We start from the raw sequence: 18113 nt of genomic DNA on the forward strand, positions 1-18113 counted from the left end.
CTCGCCTTTTACGGTGGATGTAGAGGTGCCCAGAAACGGTTCAGGATCAATAAATTGCTGAGCTGATCCTTGTCTTGCTAGGTTGTCAGCAAATTCATTGCCCTCGATTCCGCGGTGACCGGACACCCAAAGTACTAAAACTTTGTTTTGGCGAGAGAGTTCCCTCAATGCTGTGCTGTACTTCCAAACTAATTTGGACACGCATTTGACGGACTTGTGTGCCAGGTGTGCTGCTTGGCTGTCCTTGAAGATACCGATTTTCGTATGCCTGTACTTTCGTTTCCAAGCATATTGTTGCACAGAGTATATCGCATATACTTCTGCTTGAAAAACGGTGGGCCACTTTCTTAATGAGATAGTTTCCCTGATGCCGGGTTCGTACACTCCGGAGCCTGTGCAGGCCTCCATTTTTGAACCATCTGTAAAAAAACTGATGGTTCCAGATGGAAGATCGGGCCCTCCATTATTCCACATTGAGCTATCTATTTCAATCCATGCAGTCAGAGACTGAAGTTACTAAGGGTGTCAGATTGAATTCTCGAAGTATGCGAAGATGACCGACTTGGTCACCTTCGAGTATAGTTTTACTCCTTTGCAACCGTGGTGCGCCGAGCTCTGCTTCCTTCTTCACATTTATTCATTTATTCATATGGAAAGGCAGTAAGCATAGCATTGTCTCCATGGCTGCAGTAGGTGTTGTACGCATGACACTGGTAAAAGGCAGGCCAGGCGCTGAACTTTGTTTAGTTTGGCTTAGGCTGTCACCTCATTCACCTTTAGCCGCCATACGACTGCAGCATAGGTTATCCTAGGTCGTGCAATAGTAGTATATGACCAAAAGTCTAGTTGAGGTTTCAATCCCCAGGTTTTGCCAAACAATGACCTGCATTCCCAGATAGCCGAAGTTGCTTTCTTAACAGCATAATCTAGGTGGGCAGCCCAGTTCAGTTTTTTATCGAGAATTATTCCGGGGTGTTTGACTTCATTACTGAAGCCCAGTTGACACCATTCATTATAGGGGGAGTAATGGTATATTTCCTTTGCCTAGTGAATGGTATAACGATTGTTTTGGTGGGGTTTACATCAACCCTCTCTGGCCCATGGTAGCACAGGTGCTCCATGACTTCCGATACTAAAATCGACCGATAAAATTTTTGAGGCATTCAAATATGGATATTTTGATTTTATAACGTAGTAAAAACATTGTTTTACATGGATGAATTGTTAATTAATAGCTTTTTTACAAGATCAAAAACTTTAAACCACCAAAACACCCCTGGGACAGAGAGGGTTAAGTCCCTTTTGTGAGCACCATAACATGGTGGTGTTTAGAGCTCCTTGCAAAAGACTTGCAGCCCACCTTCTTACAGTGGGAGGGGTCTCAAACCATCATAAGAACCTTTCCCAGGCCCAAAAAACCCTGGCATACAAATTTTCTCGCTGATCGGTTCGGTAGTTTCCGAGTTTATAAGGCACATACAGACAGAAATTCATGTTTATATATATAGTTATCGAAAGTATTTTAAATAAATGCAAGAAATTGTAAAAGAAAGTAATGAGATATAGGGTAGATGATCCATTAGTTGCGCTACTAAGCACAATATAACTTTATTTTGCTTGTTTATTGAGATATATGCTCCAATTAATGCTTGTGGGATATAAATTTATCAAATACAAGGTATTTGTCACAAGGCAAGACAATTGCTTTCGTTGTACGAGAAGCTTTATAAAGAAAAAATGAATTTTCCGATTCAATTATATTGTACCAACAGTTGCGCTAATGTTTCCTTAATTAAGTTTGATGTTCCTTTAATTGTGGTATTCCATATACATTGCTAGGTTGCTAAGTGAAAAAACATCGTAGCAAAACTATAGATGAGCGCCTATAGTTGTGCGCTCCAACTGCGCGTTGGATTTTGGAAAATTGCCATTTTAGCAAATAATGCTTTAATTTTAAATGGTGTCATCTAACTACCAATTCTTCTAAAACCCTGTTTTATATAATGAATGTAATTGTTTTATCTAAAATGCTACGGTGACGAAAATATGCATTAATAATGAATAGTAGCGCAACTACCACAACTATTGGATCAAGTACCCTAGTTGTTTAACAGTAGCTCTAGAGTGGCACAAGACGCGAAGGAAAGAGAGTGACAAATTAGACAAAGAGTTATACAGTGGATCCCCGCTAATTTGAATGATTTTTCATGCAAACTAACGGGGTTAGTTTTTAATTAGAACAACTGGCAACTCCAAATATGCTGAACCTTGTATGAACTGGCCGCCATGCTCTTTGTTATTGTTTTGGTGGTTTGATTCAGTTGGCAGTAGCGAGCAGCAAATATTTAATTCTTCGATCGAATTTTTATCAGAATATGTAGTTGGGAAAACGGGATGTGAAACAGATTAAACACTGTAGATTAGTTCAAACAAATCGCGTTTATGTGCATTGTCTTTATAAGCAAGTGGTTTCATGTTGATTATGACATTTGAACCATTTTTAATTTGCACGTCGTGCAAACCAGCAGGGTTTAAATTAAAAACGGTCCAGGGTAATTGGCTTCCATTTTTAGCTTGGTTCAACCCGCAGATCTCCGTAAATCTTCGAATCCAGTAGTAAGTGCTCCTTCGATGACCCTCCTTTTATCTAATTTTTCGATCTTTCCCCGACGGTCTATAACCGACATTTCATTACTTTCTTCTACCATTTTCTTCGTCTATTTGAAAGACTATCGATATAAAAAATTATTCAAATGTCTAACTTCATCAATAAATTAACACTAAAACATAAGGTTGATTTATACAGTTTTACTTAGAGTAGGGCGGGGCATAAGTGCGATGTTTGAAGTTGTCATCAATTTTCGTGAAATATAAAGAAGGACAACAACATAATATATTTTATAGTGATGCAGTAACTCAATGTCTTTACATTCAACTATAAATCATCTGCGGTAATAGTGGTTTGCAAAATAAATTCTTGTTTCTTCTGATCAAGTGCCGATTCACGCTTTTACCCCTCTAACGGGGCAAAAGTGCGAAGCTCGAGTCCATGAAATTAGCACAACAGTACCTAACAAAACCATATTATCTCCAATCTGCATTATGTTTCGGTAAGGAATATTCTCAATTTGCGCCTTTCCTATTTTGCACTGGTGTATTGCAGCCTCCGTTAGATCGAAACTTTTCCAAACGTTTGTTTTTTGTTTCATCAGCGGAAAAATATTGTTTTCCTTCGGCCAACATCTGTAGAGCACACAGTTTTCTGCAGATCTTCCATTTCTAGTATCTGTAATATAGTGCCTAAAGCTGTATATACTTAGCTATACATTTTTTCCTCGTCCATGAATCGCACTTTTGCCCCGTCCGTGAATCGCACTTTTACCCCGCTAAGCGCTTGACGGGGTTAGATTAAATTACGGAAAAGCGGAATATATTTTGTAAATTCTTTGCACCGTATGTTCAAAACAGATATGTGAGTGAGGTAAAACGCTGCTACAAATTTTCACCAAGTAATATAATCCTTTTGATATCCTATTTGCCATATAACGAAAAATTACATCAAAACCGCCCTGAAATAACATTTGCACATAACTCAGCAACTATGCTTCGTAAGCAACCGAAGTTTACGTCAGATTCAAGCTGTCAAAGTAGTCACCTGTCCATGCCCATGTAGTTAATTTACTCGGAATCTGCACCGATAAATCATTGAATCGCACTTTTACCCGCATCGCACTTTTACCCTTCCTTACTCTATATAAAAATGGTAGATAAATATTGTGAGTATTGAGTGTATGATGTGGTGTGGTAGTGAGCATTCCTTACAATAAAATTTTCATCATTTTCACGCATCAAAAAATCTGCTGATGAATGTTTCTAATCGATTATTTTTGGCCAGTGGCTACCGTTAGCGCCATCCATCGGAGGATGGTGGTTTTTCATTTGCAAATTCGGCAAATCGTATCTTTTACATATAAGTATAAGGTGGTATAAGTATGACCTAGTTCTGATATCACTGCATAGGTGTATCGCAAATATTTGTTCCATTGTATTTTAAGATAATGTCGTACTGCGTCTCTTATCGCTTGAGGAAGTAACTACCTAGCTGTTATCGGTAGTGTTTATTATTTTTAAATTCAACTTCATGTTTTGGGCCTTTAAAATGACCCAAATATTTTTCCATAGTGCGTTTTGCGTTAATTTTGGCCGATGTATAAAAAAAATGGAACTTTTCCTTCGTCTCCGATTTATAAACTTTACCAGTGTGTGCTTCGAACGAACGATGATCAAACGGACTGACCGAAGAGTATTATCGTATTTTATTAGTTTGTTTATTTATTTACTTCTTTGTAACTTCAAAAGCATTTTGATAAGTGTTCACATATGTTGTTATTGTTAATTGTTGTTGTTAAAGAGAGGCTCCCATTTTTATATATTTTTTTTCTAGAAAGCTAAGATATTGTTACACAGCATATAAAAATTTAGAAATATATGTATAATTAATTATTAGTTTTTTTTTGAGATACCATTTTTAAAAGTTGTGATAATATAATTGAGACGCATTATGTTTTGTTATTTTTCTGAAGAGGAACCAGAAATATCCAAAAATAAAACACCATGCGTATCCACCCTTAATAGATTATTCTGTCAAACATTAAATTAAACTGGGTCTAAGGTAGTAATGGCTGCTTTTGTGATTACAAGCCAAAAGAGTAGAAGAACAGATTGAAAGACAAATTAGATCACTCGAAATAGATACTAAATGTTTAAAACGTTTCATTACCATTTTAATTATTTTCTAATTTTAGCCACTTCCGCACTATCAGCAAATTTATTGGATCAAGAGGTGGAAGAATTTCTGCCAGAAATCAACGAAACTAATGCATCGCTACTCATGCAGATCGGCGATGGAGGTGACGTTAGTGCTATGTACAAAACGGAAAGCACCAACAGTGGCGAAGACGGCAAAGACGGTGGCAACGTCGATGGCGATGAAGACGATGACACCTACTCGGATTTGCTGATTCCTCAAAATAGTATCCAGGAGTTGGATGAGGAGCAATCGAATGAGTCCAGCAGCGACGAATTCTTGCTCGGTAGTAGTAGTGGCCACAAGCCAGTACAGGCAGAGGTGACTTCCTCCGGAGAAATACGGTTCAAGAGCAGCCATTTCAATGCAAATACATCCTCCGACTCGGATGATAGCATATCGCGAGGATTGAGCTTTGATGACGTTCCCGACAGCAGCAGGAAAAAAAGCAATTTTTCTCACCATAACTCACAGTACGAGTTGCAGCAGCAGCAGCATTTGGAGCAACAGCCAGCGCAACATCAACTGTCGGATCAGTTGCCAAGTTTGGCCGGTAATCTGCTCGCCAGCAGTATGCTAAACTATCTTAGTTCCGCAATGGCCAATGCTTCTCAAATGAGTCAGTCACAGCCAGCGCCAAGTACTCGCGTGCCGAAATACAACCGTATGAGTGCATCCGCTGCCGGCAGCAGTAGCAAAGTAACCTACGGAGATTCTACCGATGAAGACGAAGATAGCGATTTTGAAATGTTGAACCCGGACGAATTGAGCAATGCATAAGTTTTGTATAGCGTCTAAAACCGCTGAACCGACGAACAAGGTATTTATTTTAGGTTTGATTTTTATTTCTAAAAGCTTATGATTTATGCAGTTTAGTACCAGACGTAGTGGTACACAAGAGTTACCAACAATTCATGTTTCTACACATTTAAATATTTTAAACCAAATTACGAGAGAACTTTTCATATAAATTGAATTTTTCGTAATCTGTGAGATGTTTTGTCACAAACTTTATCCTACATCCCAAGTTTTCCCATACTATTGCGGATAGTGCAGTAATAATCCGATTTGCTTAGATTTCGGTTGTTTAACTTCGAAAAGTCTAATGGACATTTCACTGATGTTTTATTTTCAATTTAGTTACTTATAATTTTTCTTTATTAGGTATTATTATTTTTTTTATTTCATTAAAATTAAAAATCAACGGCTTCACTAGCTGTTTGGTTCTGCATTATGAGCAATGTTTTAGTAGAAGCCATGACTTTTTGAACTAACTTTGCTATAATAATTTGAAAACACTGTCACCGCCTCCCGTTTGAATACAAAATATATCTTTAAGATAGCAACGTATTCTTGAATACGTTTTTAAAATCATTTGAGTGTTTTGCTCGGATTCGTTCGACGGTATGATTAAAGTATTCAATAGTAAGAGTTTGCATCTGTCATGCTTTAATATATCCTAGTTGCTGGTGTATTTTACCATACGCGTCTAGCGTAAAACTAAGCGTAGCGCATACCTACCAGTTCCACAGATTGTAAAGCCCAAAGGTATAGATGAATTTATGATATTCACCACAACGGCAATATAATAACACTAGTCTTCAGAATTAAATCACAATGAATTCTACTGTGGCTATTCTCATCACAATTCCGGCGCAACCAACCAACAGATATATTCATTTAAAAAGCCTTTTGAAAACTTTGGTAACCAAAAAAAAATTAGTGAAACCCGGTAAAAGATGTATTACGGCTATTTAAAAGCATTTCATCTTTAATCCGCGCTCTGTTGCTGTAAGCTTATTTTCACAATTTAAATGTTAAATTTATCGGATACACTAAGTAAGTATACATCCGTGTAGCTCAAATACATCTGTTACCGAATAATAATAGCATTGAAGAGAAAAATGCGGAATAGCTACGGGAAAATTAATGCATCGCAATAGAAAGCGACGACGAATGTAATCTGTTGTTCCCCTTTTGAAGTGTGTAATGATAACGAACAGTTCGTTCGAAGGGCAACAGATTTTGACCGGTGCGAATGCATGAGTAAAGCAACTTAAGTAATGTTTAAATAAAATATGTGTGATATGCTTAATTATACTCTATATATACTCCCTTAATGACTATTGACGTAATGCAAATAAAGCAGACTACTATGACTTCGTAAATGGTATGAAATGGTTTCTTAGATGAGCTAGAACTAAAAGAATATTCGTTAAACGGAATTGTTATAAGGAAAATAAGCAGTCTTCTTCTTTAAAAGCTTAGAGCTTGAGGTGTGGCTCGTCTTTTGCGAAAGGCGAAAGTACGGTGACTCGACGTCGGTGCGGTGACGGTGCCTCGAGGCCCCAAATATATGAATTCATCTACATCGAGTTCATTGGAGTCAACAGGTACTGTCCGTGGAAGGTTTCGTTGTTTTCTCTGGAGCGTGTTATATTTGGTTTTCGACGCATTGATTTTAGCCCAGTATTCCTAACCCCCGTGCCTCTGCGTCAGCTCTCCGCGCTCGACTTTATCGTAAGCTGCCCTGGAATCCACGAAAGTATGATATGTGGATAGGTGCGACTCCCCGCGTTCCTGAAGGATTTTTCGGAGTACGATAATTTGATTCCTGGATGGAAGGTGTGGTTCATCCCATCTACAAAAAATGCAATCGACTAGATTGTCGTAATTACCGCGGCATTACGCTGGTCAACGCCGCCTACAAGATGTTCTCTCAGATTTTGTTATGTCGTCTATCCCCAATAGCAAAAAAAGTCGTTGGGTAGTATCAGGCGGACTTCAGGCTGACAAATCCTTCAGAAATGTCGGGACTACAACTTGCCCACGCAACGCATTTTCGTAGATTTATACTGTCGAGCGCGAACAGCTATGGGCAGATAATACACGAGTATGGTTTTCCGGAGAAACTGTCGCGGCTGATCAAAGCTACCCTGGAGCGAGTGATGTGCTACTTGCATGTTTCAGGGGTACTCTTGAGTCCTTTCAAATCGCACAGAGAGTTGCGGCAAGGGGATGGACTGTCCTGTATGTTATTCAATATCGCTATTGACGATGTGATTCGGCGAGCGGGCAACGAAGAGGAACGAACTTAAGAGTAACCAAGTCCTAGCCTTCGCAGACGTCCTCGACAGTTTAGAATTCTAATTACATCCCTTTGTTCTGCCGGAAATGCGGACATGGACCACGCTACGCGAAATTCACGAATTAAAATTTCGAAAAAATTGCTTTCTTGTTGCATTCGCCAGAATTCTCTCATTCTCTCATTAGAAATAACAATTCATTTTTGATTTTTTAAATATTTTTTGCTACCCTACATAGTTATCTACAAGTTCATTCGATTCATTAGGTTCGGAAATGGGAGAACTTTCACCTTCTTTTTGCTTTCCCTGATCCGAGTCGAACGGCTTTGCACCTTTCCGTTTTGGTAAAACCTCTAGTAGTGTTTCCTGCCATTTTTTCCCCAATTGAATCTTCATTAGTATTTCGAAAACTGAAATGATAAAATAAAAATGGATATTTTTTTTTCAATTGTTAGGTATAGGTATACATCTCATACAACATACCTTGGTTTATCGTAAGAATGGTTCTTGTTTTTATAACAATGTGCTCACTAAGTGGTAACCTTGCGTGTCGGATACCCAACTGGCTGGCCAGGGTGAGACAATGTCCTTTGTGCTGATTGTGATCAACTAATCCTCCGATGACATAAATGCATCCCTTTTCGAGGTCATTTAAAACGTTATCGGATTCGCTGGTCAAATAAATTAGTTTTTGTTTGTCGAATAAATTTACGAATGATTCCGCACTAAATTTCACGTCCCAATGCTGATAGCCGTCGTTTCGCTTAAGATGTTTCTCTATTGCACCCTCCGGTTGTATACCGGTGAAGTACAAAGGGATTGGTATTTCTGACCTGCGGTTCATGGTGTAAATTCTCAGCAGTTGCTTTACACATTTTGCTACATCCTTGTCGATCATCATTCCATCGAAGCTAAGATCGACAACTATCGTAATATCCGACTTACTATAATCAACTTTGTTTCGTTTTAGTTCCTTTCTGCTGGGTCCATTCCGAGCGGGAAGACCACTGCGTATTGCTTCGAGCTTTCGCTGTCGCATTTTCTCTTTTTCCTTTAACCGTTTTTCCTTTTTCTTGATTTCCCACTGCTCTAATTTGAGTAGCTTTTTCCGTTGCCGTTTCGACATGGGAATATTTTCTGTTGGTTGGTTGGTTTCCGGAGTTACCGGCGGGATATCTGCCTCCAGCACGTTTGTAATATCACCCATTTCAAAGAGGTATAGATAGACTAACGTGTCCTATGAAAGTAAATATACTTTTGTTTACTATCTGTCTGTCAAATTTTGACGTTCCCTACAGTTCGCTGTTGCGGCCAGAGATGCCATATTTTCTAAAAAAAATGTCTGCAACTGCTCGAATCGAAAACCGATAAAATCGAGCAGTTTTCCGGCTACTCGAATTTTCTGGTTTAAAAATAATCTGCGAAAATCTGCACACTTTTTTAGGAAGTCTGTGAAAGTTTAAAGAGCTTCGAACAAAAATCTGCACCAAAACAATAAAAGTCAGGAAAACTGCAAATCTGCAAATTTATAGTGATCTGCAAGACCGGCAAGACCGTTCCAAAAGTCTGGAATTTGCAGACAAATCTGCAAGTCTGGTATCCCTGGTTGCGGCTGTTGCTGTTCGACTCACTCATGTCATTTCTGTCATTTGCAATCAATGAGACGACGAAGTGAGGAAGATGTTTGTACAGTGGGCTGCTGAAAGATTAAAAAATGGGAATCGAACGCCGCCTAGTGGTCGGAAATTTTAATTGCTTGGCTAAAAATTCAAGACGAGTAGCGTGACGAGTAGATCCGCGTTTTTTGGGTTACTGATTTCAAAAATAATATTAGATATTTATGTAAAATTTAAAATAGCCTGTCCAAAGTGGCGAAGACTATTTGTTCAATTATTCAGGTTTAAATTTCAGCTAAAGAACTTTTACAGGTCATTGAATCCAAAAATGAAATTAAAATAAAAAAATCAAAATAGCTGACCAAAATGGCGGACCAATTTTTTGAATTTCATGATTTCGACTCAAATATTAAACCATAGATGGCTTTACGGTTAAGGGCCAAACAGAATGCTACGTCAATACGTCCATCAGCGCTATTCTGACAGTTTTCCCATGTGTCTACTGTTAAATTAACGCAGACGGATGCGTCATGTGATCCGGAATCAGTGGAACGATTGATTTGACGATGAATGTAGGAAGGTGATGGATGAGGCGAACGCTGCGTGGGCAGCCAAGATGCACAGTGTCACACGTCAGAACGTGGAAAGACACAGACAGACGAAAGTGACAGTGAAAGTAAATCTTTCGAGAGAAAAAGCGCTGCCTGGAAGAGCAGGAATATGCAGAATTGGAGCGGCTGCATCGCTCTGAGGAAACGCGAAAGTTCTACAAGAAACTGAATAGATCCCGCAAAGGCATTTGCCGCGAGCCGAAATGTGTCGGAATAAGACTGGCAGTATATTAATGGACGATCGTGAGGTGACCGATAGGTGGAAGCAGCAGTTCGACGAACACCTGAATGGCGCCCAGGCGAAGAACCATGGCGGCGGGGAAAGCGATTTTGACGGTGCAACAAACGGGGAAGAGGTGCCAGCCCCAATGATAGGCGAAGTTAAGGAGGCCATCATGCAGCTAAAGAATAACGAGGGCCCTATTCTCACAGTCACCTCACCTAAATTTTTCAGGTGAGGTGACAATTTGCGAATTTCACAGTGTGACTGTACAAATCAAACGGGGAGCCGTTAGGTGAGGTGAGGTGACTGTGAGAATAGGGCGTGTGAGAGAAGTAAGGTGAGGTGAGGTGACTGTGAGAATAGGGCCCCAAGTCAGCTGGAAAAGATGGCATCGTAGCGGAGCTTATTAAAATGGGACCAGAAAAGCTGACCGTTTGTATGCACCGGCTAATTGTTAAACTCTGGGATACGGAACAGATACCGGGGGAGTGGAAAGATGGCGTTACATGCCTGATCTATAAAAAGGGCGACAAGTTGGACTGTAAGAACTATCGAACGATCACCTTTCTCGATACCGCCACAAAATACTATCCCAAATCAGTTTCCGCCGACTATCACCAATTGCGAACAGATTTGTGGGAGCTTATCAAGCCGGCTTCGTCGAAGGTCTGTCTACAACGGATCAAATATTTGCACTGCCGCAGATCCTCCAAAAGGGTCGCAAATACAGAGTGTCCACGCACCATTTGTTCGTTGACTTCAAAGCCGTATATGATACCATCGAATATGGAAATCATGGGCGAGAGCAGTTTCCCCAAAAAGCTCATCAAATTGATTTAATCTAAGATGAATGTTACACATCAGTGCGGTGCTCGGATTTCGGGTGGATTCGAGGGGTAGGACACTGCGCTACAAGGTGTTATGAACCGAGCGGATATCAACACACGGGGCACGATCCTCAACAAATCTAGTCAATTCATTTGTTTTACCGATGACATGGATATTATCGGAAGAACATCTGTGACCGTGGCTGAACAGTACACCAGACTAAAGCGCGAAGCAGAAAAGATTGGGTTACAGGTAAATACGCCTTAAGTCCCCGTACAAAGTGCACCCTGTATAAGACGCTTATTAGACCGGTTGTTCTCTACGGGCATGAAACATGGACAACACTCGAAGAGGACCTGCGAGTACTCGGAGTTTTCGAACGACGAGTGCTAAGAACGATCTTCGTCGGCGTACAAGAGAACGGAGTATGGAGGCGGGAGATGAACCATGAACTCGTACAGGTCTATGGAGAACCCAGCGTCCAAAATGTGGCTTAAGGTGGACAGATACGATGGGCAGGGCATTTGCACCACTCTGCAAAGATGCAAGTTTGCCTCGAATCCGGTAGGAACAAGATGACCAGGAGCGCTGAGAGCAAGACGCTTAGACCAGGTGGAGCGAGATCTGGCGGAAAGTACTCGGTGCCCGAGGATTTGGAGGATGGTAGCCCACAACCGAGTTGATTGGAGAACCTTGTTCAACTGACTTTGCTTCAGGGCGGCAAACGACTTAAGTAAAGTTAAACGCCATCATAAATCACTTTTTATTGCTTAAAAACAGTGGCAACAAAAAGTTTCTTTTTTCGGTGTACCCTGCAGTGCAGTGCGTGGCGCCACGCGCGGCTGTTTCTACTCGAATTCAACAATTAAATTTGCTAGATTAAATGAAATTTGAAAAATATTTTTTGGCATCACGGTTCGCGTTTCCATCACGGTCATCACGGTGTGTCGCGTGTGTGTGCGTAGGTGTGTTTTTCATAATCGGCGGCGGCAGTTTGCCACGGTATTTTTCGCTCTGTTTTGTATAATTCATGTGATATTTACATAAATTTTCATTCACAGTGCTGTTTTATCGAAGACATTAATCGTACCCAAATCGAGTTTCGTCACTATCCAAGACAGGTAAGGTTCTATTACCGATAGAACGATTTGAACGTGCTGGGAATCAGTGATACAACTTGTCAGTATAGGTGGTTTAAGCATTACCAATCGATATTAATGGGCTTTTATTAGCGCCATGTTTAATAATTTCAAATTTTAAAATCTTATTTAGTGTAGATATCGTAAATCAACTTTAACTTTACAATTAGTTGTTCCTAAAGTTTTTCTTGATCATTCTCTAGATGCAGTAGAGTTGAACGACAATGGATTTATCCGATGCCATGAAAATAGCGCTGGCTAAAAGCCACTCTTCACAGGCTGCCGCTCAGGCTCAGGCAGTTGCCTCAGGCAATTCCAGCAGCGCCGTAACTGGTGGACATGGTTCTTCTGCAGATCAATCTGGTGCAGGTTATGTAACGGAAAAGCTTTACATGCTACTACAGCTGTATTTACAGAACAAGGGTTGGAGTCCCTCTGTGGAATTGCTACAGTGTTTTGCTGAACTGAAGGATACTCCCGTATTACCGAGTGCGGCTTATTTGCAAGTTCTGGCCAGTCGTGTTGCCCTTGATGCTCAAGGAAGGCTGGTTCTACGAGAATCTGGAAAAATAATTTTACCGTATGAACATTTCGCCAATGCCGTAATGCTGAAGCACATGTCTGGTCCGCATGGACTGCACTTGAGCGTAGAAGCAACGGTTCGAGCTGTCGTTGAATCCTACACTATTGGTCGAGAGAATTTGGGAATGGAAAAGGAATTTATCGTGGAAGTCGTCCAATCGTGCCCAAGCCCAGCTTGTCGATATTATAAGGGTCAGATTGGGGTTGGTCCCTTCATAGAACAATCCTTTAATCCAACCAATCATCTTAATTCGGATTATTTGGCCCATCTGCAGCAGCTGGGTCAATCTGGATTGGATATTGGAGCGGCAGATCCAGGCGGAAAGTCCATGGTTGGTCAAGTAAAGATACCCAAGACGCCATCGACCCAGCAGCAGCAAATAACTGCTGCCATTATTCAACAGCAAAATCGTGCAATGGCACAACAATCGTTGGAAAAATTTGGAAACCTTACTAATTTAGAAAAGCAACGTGTACTTCAGCAGCTGGATAAAAAGCATTACGAAACGGTGGTTCAGTCACAGGTGCCGAATTTATCATCCCAATTGGTTCCAGCAAATAACAACAACGCAATGTCAGCACAAACTGCTGCCGTTGTGAATAATCAACAAGTATCGGCAGTTTCTCTTTTACAGCAGCAACAGCAGCAGGCTCAGACAATAGATATTTCTCGTGCTCAACAGCAGGTCCAGGTGGCACATTCACATATTCAGCCGCAACAATTAGTTCAGCAAATTAACACGCCGACTCCGTCGCAACTTGTAGCTGCACAGCAGTCACAGCTGGCCCAACCGCCGCTGCAGACGGTTAACATGGACACCGGACACAAGCTGTCGGATTATATGCGCGGTGCTGTAGATCCACTGGAAAACATGACAACCAGTAAAGATCTTTTGGCGCTGCACAACGGCGCGTGGCCGCAGGACGGCCGTGGCGATGGGTTAGCCGTTAGCCAAGATAAAATCATTCGTGCTTTTGGGGAGTTGATGCGCAACATAGCTCGCATGAAGACGTTCATACGGCCAAGCATGTGTAAACCGTACGGGAAGCAGTCGGAGAGTTTGCAAAAAAGTAAGTTAAACTTTTCAATTTGTCACCTCCCTGACGCAATTTGATTACGGATTAGGGCCGAAGCAGCGCAAGCATCAAACAGCATTGGTGCGATCGAGAAAGATAGCATTTTGGAAATCTTAAATACCTCTTAAATAACGCTACAGTGTAGCCTACAACATAGTTTTTCGAATACATCATTGTATGTAAAACCCGTACCTGATATGATATGAACCATCTAATAAAAGCGCACTCTGAAAATTTTGCTGCGTCTTTTTGTGCGCTGGCTTGGCCTTAATAGCTTTTACAAACTTCGCCAAAAATTTGGTAATTTATAAACAGCACGGTCTTTTTTTGTGGTTTTTCTTGTAATATTTCAGCTCTTTTCGACACCATACAGCTGGTACAATCGCTGAGAAACTGCTTACCGGCACCGCATATTCCGGTCAGTTCGTGGAAGAGTGAAACGCACACTGGTTCGAACGGATCCGAATCAGTTTAACTATTTGTCAAACACTAATCGTATTCAGTAAGCATGCATTTGAATGCATTGTAATGCATTTGAAATTATTTATATAACTATAAACTCAACGCAAATAACGCAACACATTATGTACTAGATGAAATCAGAATCTCTGCTATGCAGTAACATTGCAAGACTTTTTACATTGATATATTAGACTTAAACAATGTGCTTTTTATGAAAAAATGCATTTATTTAGCTAAATAATTAATTTGTTCCTTTTGCTGACCGTCGCCGGCAGTTAACTGATTTAGTTATGAATGTGATAATTTGAAGCTGTCTTACGTACTCTTCCTTCTAAAGCAATTTGCTAGATTAGGTAAAATTAATATAATCACACTTACAACGCTTCGCACGTAAATTATATAGATAAACAGCAAACTATTGATCTGTTGACAGATCCGTATTTAGGCATCAAATTTGGATAAACGAAACTGGCAATAGACCTGTGATAGAGTAAAAGCGAAAAAAAGTGGACTACGTCGATTGATGAGTATGAATATAGGGGCAAACCATCAACTTTCTCTTAGTGGAGTGTTTCAATCAGGTTAGATTCGAAATTATCTTCCAACACAAAACAGTATTTTACCTATCGTACTCAAAACAATAAAAATTTGCTCATTAAACTCGCAGTTTCAGATTGAAAATTAATTTTTATACAATGGTAACATCGATATTACTTATGTGCAATAAAATTATAGATACTGCAAGTTTTTTAATATACTAAGACGTGATGTCATCAATGATAAACTTATGTCGAATTCAATAAACTTACAACTATTGGAAAATAAATAAACTTCAATATCTCGTTGTCCTAATTAAATAATTAGAATTTATTACAGACCCCCATTCAGCTCACCTGGACCTTGTTTGAAGCAAATAGAAAGAAACAGCTCTTTTGCTTGTGCATAATGAGCTGCTAAGCACAACGTGAAAAGCTCGAGGCCTAAAGTCGTTGTATTTCTTTGAGACACTAGTTGCCGTCACTAAAAATTCAGCCTAGAATATCCCAGATTTTCTTCCATCTGCTGAAATCACATTTGAAGTAAAATAATTTATCATGGTTTCCTAATAGTTTTCTTTCGCAGTGTTTAAAACATTTTTGCTTCATTTCAATTATTAATAAAATCGTACCTACCTACTCTAGAGTTTTCATCTAATAAATTCAATTCTTGAGTTATACCACAGTTATACCATGTGATGGACTGGGAGCACTTCTTCTCGTGTTTTTGTTTAAAGGATTTAACTTTCGTCCATGAACCTCGCTAGTTTTCGTTCAGGGTGGCAAGTTCAGGATAATCTTTAAGCATTTGTTCTGTACGCGCTGAATTCTCAGTCTGTGTGATCGAGCACAGCCCGAGTAGACAGTTACACAGAATGGGTCCAGGATACTTCCTTGCAGCACACCTGCAGGGATGTTAAATGTTGCAAACAGACATTTCAGAGATTGAGCTGCAGAGAGAGTTGCTGATTATCAAGATAAAATACTTCGGAAAATTGTATCGATGCAGCTTAAACACCAGGCAGTCGTGCCACACATTGTCGAATGCCTTTTCGATATCCAAGAGCGCCTTTCCTGTCGTCTTGGTTACCGACTTGTTTCGCAGGATTATGTTGGTAACTCGATGGAATTGATGGATGGTGGATCTTCCCTTGCGGAACCCAAACTGTTCCTCCAGGAAGACACCATTCTCAACAGCGAACGAAAGAAATAAGCTTTGGATTGACTTCTCAAACAGCTTGGAGAGGGCAGAGAGCAAGCTAATGGGCCCAGGGCCGGCTCTTGCCAATTTGTCGCTCCAAGAAAATTCTCAAAATGGCGCCCCCAGGACAAACGAAAAACAGCCGGCGTTGCTGTGTGCAGACATTTTACTACCTACACACTCGCAAACGCACAGTCTCGTAGCGTTTTTTTGCAGAACCACTCACGAGGCAAACAACTCGTGAACAGCCAGCTGCCCGTGAGGGCCTCAGACTTTACATTACTTTTTGTTTACTTCTTCATCTTACGCTCTCGATTCTACACGCGGGTGAGAGTGCGAGTCCTCACAAGTGATCGGTATCAGTTGCTTAGGCTGCAATGACGTGCGAGAGCGACGACCGTGGCTATTAGCTAAATACACACTCGCAAAAGTCGCTGCAGTGCATGAATAAACAAGAGCGGGAGTCCGAAAGGAATACTTATGCCAGCGTGTTCATTAGAACGTGTACGCGTGTGTGAGAAAATTAGCCCACACTAGTGCGGGCCTCGCAACACTGGTCACAGTCAACCGCCATTTCTTTTGAATAATGGTCGGTTTCTTAAAACCCATTTTTAGAAAGATAAACCTTCAAACACGAAAAAGTTCGGTTCATATTTCCTGTTACTTCAAAAACTTCGTCCTTGCTACTTCACCGAAGATTAATCTGCTGATTGCGGATTCTGAAGAGATTCGAGAATCTCTCCCGAAAAATTTCTAAATAATTTCTTACCATCAATGCCACTTTCCCACCACGTTTATCTGAGTGTTTTGATTGTTGTGTTTTGTTGCGAATAGATATTCAGCAGGAGGAGGTGGAGCGCAAACGGAGAGCGAAGAATGGCCTAGGCGTATAAACCATCCACTGCAGGCACTACTTGGATTGATTCTCAAAGTACAATTGTCGAAAGTTGGGAGAGTACGATGGGTCGGTCACGTCGCAAGAATACCGGATGACCGTGCAGTGAATCTGTTTTCTCCTAGACCTTCATCGGCCTTAAGGGCCTCATACACGTACGCATATCTTGGGTTGGAAACGAATAAAATTTTGGCGGGTCATTCAGGTCGAGCGACAAGTCCAACATCTTCTTTTGCCTGCTGGTTCGTGGCGCTCATACACAGGCGAGAGTGTTGACCGAACATGAATTTATCAACATTATCGGCCAACATGTTCGTACGTGTATGAGGGTCTTTAGGAATAGAGAGAGACTCAACTTACTAGATAGCTCGACCAGGTTGAAGCCGATTTGCTAGTGTCGAGATGCTCAACGAATTGGCGGCAAATAGCCCAATACAGTGGAGAGTTACTCTAGATACACCACTTGCCATCCCGGCTTTATGCTGCTAAAGAAGAAGGAAGAAAGTTTTATATTACCCACTTATTTATTTAATGCTACAGTTTTTTTAATGTAGGCGAAATGGCGCCCCCTCGAAGTGGTGCTCCAAGCAGCTGCTTATTTTGCTTAAGGGAAGCGCCTATAGCTCTTGGAAACAGCACTAGAATAACTTTAGCTAATTTGCACCTTGAAGGGAACTAACCAAGCTCCCAGCAGCTGTTGAATAGGTTTGCCATAAAAGTAAATTAGCAGCAGCTCAAGTGTTTGCGCTTGATGTTGATATGCTATCGAATCCGGCGGCCTTCATGTATTTAGATCCCTTGGCATGGCCCATCAGCTCGTTAGCGGTGATTTATTCTTCTTTGGGTACCAAACTGTCTGATCGATTAGCCTCAGCGACTCCCTCGGCAACAGAGTACTCGTATGGGCTGACAAGAATTTGTCCTCGATTGTGAGCCATTACAAACTATTGACATAACGCGATTGGATCGCTTGGAGTGACCTGAACAGAAGAGACAAGGGGAGAGATATGCTTTGCCCTCTTTTTGAGGACCTTAGTCAAGAACCAGAAT

The 18113-nt window shown here is 40.8% G+C and overlaps 3 protein-coding genes across 7 annotated transcripts in view; 2 read left to right on the forward strand and 1 right to left on the reverse strand.

The window, feature by feature from the left end:
* LOC128742682 (uncharacterized) overlaps positions 1 to 6972 on the forward strand; it is a 31137-nt gene extending 24165 nt beyond the window's left edge. For both annotated transcript variants that reach the window (XM_053839156.1, XM_053839233.1), the window contains exon 4: positions 4806 to 6972. In XM_053839156.1, coding sequence (XP_053695131.1) covers positions 4806 to 5587 — 782 coding nt within the window. In that variant the 3' untranslated portion in view covers positions 5588 to 6972. The remainder of the gene's footprint in view (positions 1 to 4805) is intronic.
* Positions 6973 to 8118: 1146 nt separating this feature from the next.
* On the reverse strand, positions 8119 to 9100 carry LOC128746147 (tRNA methyltransferase 10 homolog A). Its single transcript, XM_053843195.1, has 2 exons — positions 8377 to 9100; positions 8119 to 8303 (listed from the first exon to the last, which is right to left on the reverse strand). The coding sequence occupies exons 1-2, from the start codon at positions 9098 to 9100 to the stop codon at positions 8119 to 8121; spliced, it is 909 nt and encodes a 302-aa protein (XP_053699170.1).
* A 3059-nt stretch (positions 9101 to 12159) lies between these two features.
* Positions 12160 to 15219, forward strand: LOC128742279 (uncharacterized). Of its 4 annotated transcripts, none has more exons than XM_053838604.1 (4): positions 12160 to 12173; positions 12233 to 12292; positions 12514 to 13963; positions 14323 to 15219. In XM_053838604.1, exons 3-4 carry the CDS (start codon positions 12535 to 12537, stop codon positions 14442 to 14444), a joined length of 1551 nt encoding a protein of 516 aa, XP_053694579.1. In that variant the 5' UTR covers positions 12160 to 12173; positions 12233 to 12292; positions 12514 to 12534; the 3' UTR covers positions 14445 to 15219. The 4 variants fall into 4 exon arrangements, with proteins under 4 accessions (XP_053694579.1, XP_053694587.1, XP_053694569.1 ...); XM_053838612.1 differs by having other exon boundaries at positions 12162 to 12173; positions 12493 to 13963; XM_053838594.1 differs by lacking the exon at positions 12160 to 12173 and having other exon boundaries at positions 12189 to 12292.
* Positions 15220 to 18113: the final 2894 nt, after the last annotated feature.

This window comes from Sabethes cyaneus, chromosome 1 (assembly GCF_943734655.1).
Source record: "Sabethes cyaneus chromosome 1, idSabCyanKW18_F2, whole genome shotgun sequence".
Taxonomy (NCBI): Eukaryota; Metazoa; Arthropoda; class Insecta; order Diptera; family Culicidae; genus Sabethes; species Sabethes cyaneus.

Excerpts from the sequence above, each read along its gene's own strand:
- LOC128746147 (XM_053843195.1), bottom strand. The coding sequence starts at position 9,100 with ATGGGTGATATTACAAACGTGCTGGAGGCAGATATCCCGCCGGTAACT. Across the intron at positions 8,304-8,376 it reads CATTCTTACGATAAACCAAG|TTTTCGAAATACTAATGAAG; the intron begins GTATGTTGTATG and ends TTATCATTTCAG.
- LOC128742279 (XM_053838604.1), top strand. The coding sequence starts at position 12,535 with ATGGATTTATCCGATGCCATGAAAATAGCGCTGGCTAAAAGCCACTCT. Across the intron at positions 13,964-14,322 it reads GTCGGAGAGTTTGCAAAAAA|CTCTTTTCGACACCATACAG; the intron begins GTAAGTTAAACT and ends GTAATATTTCAG.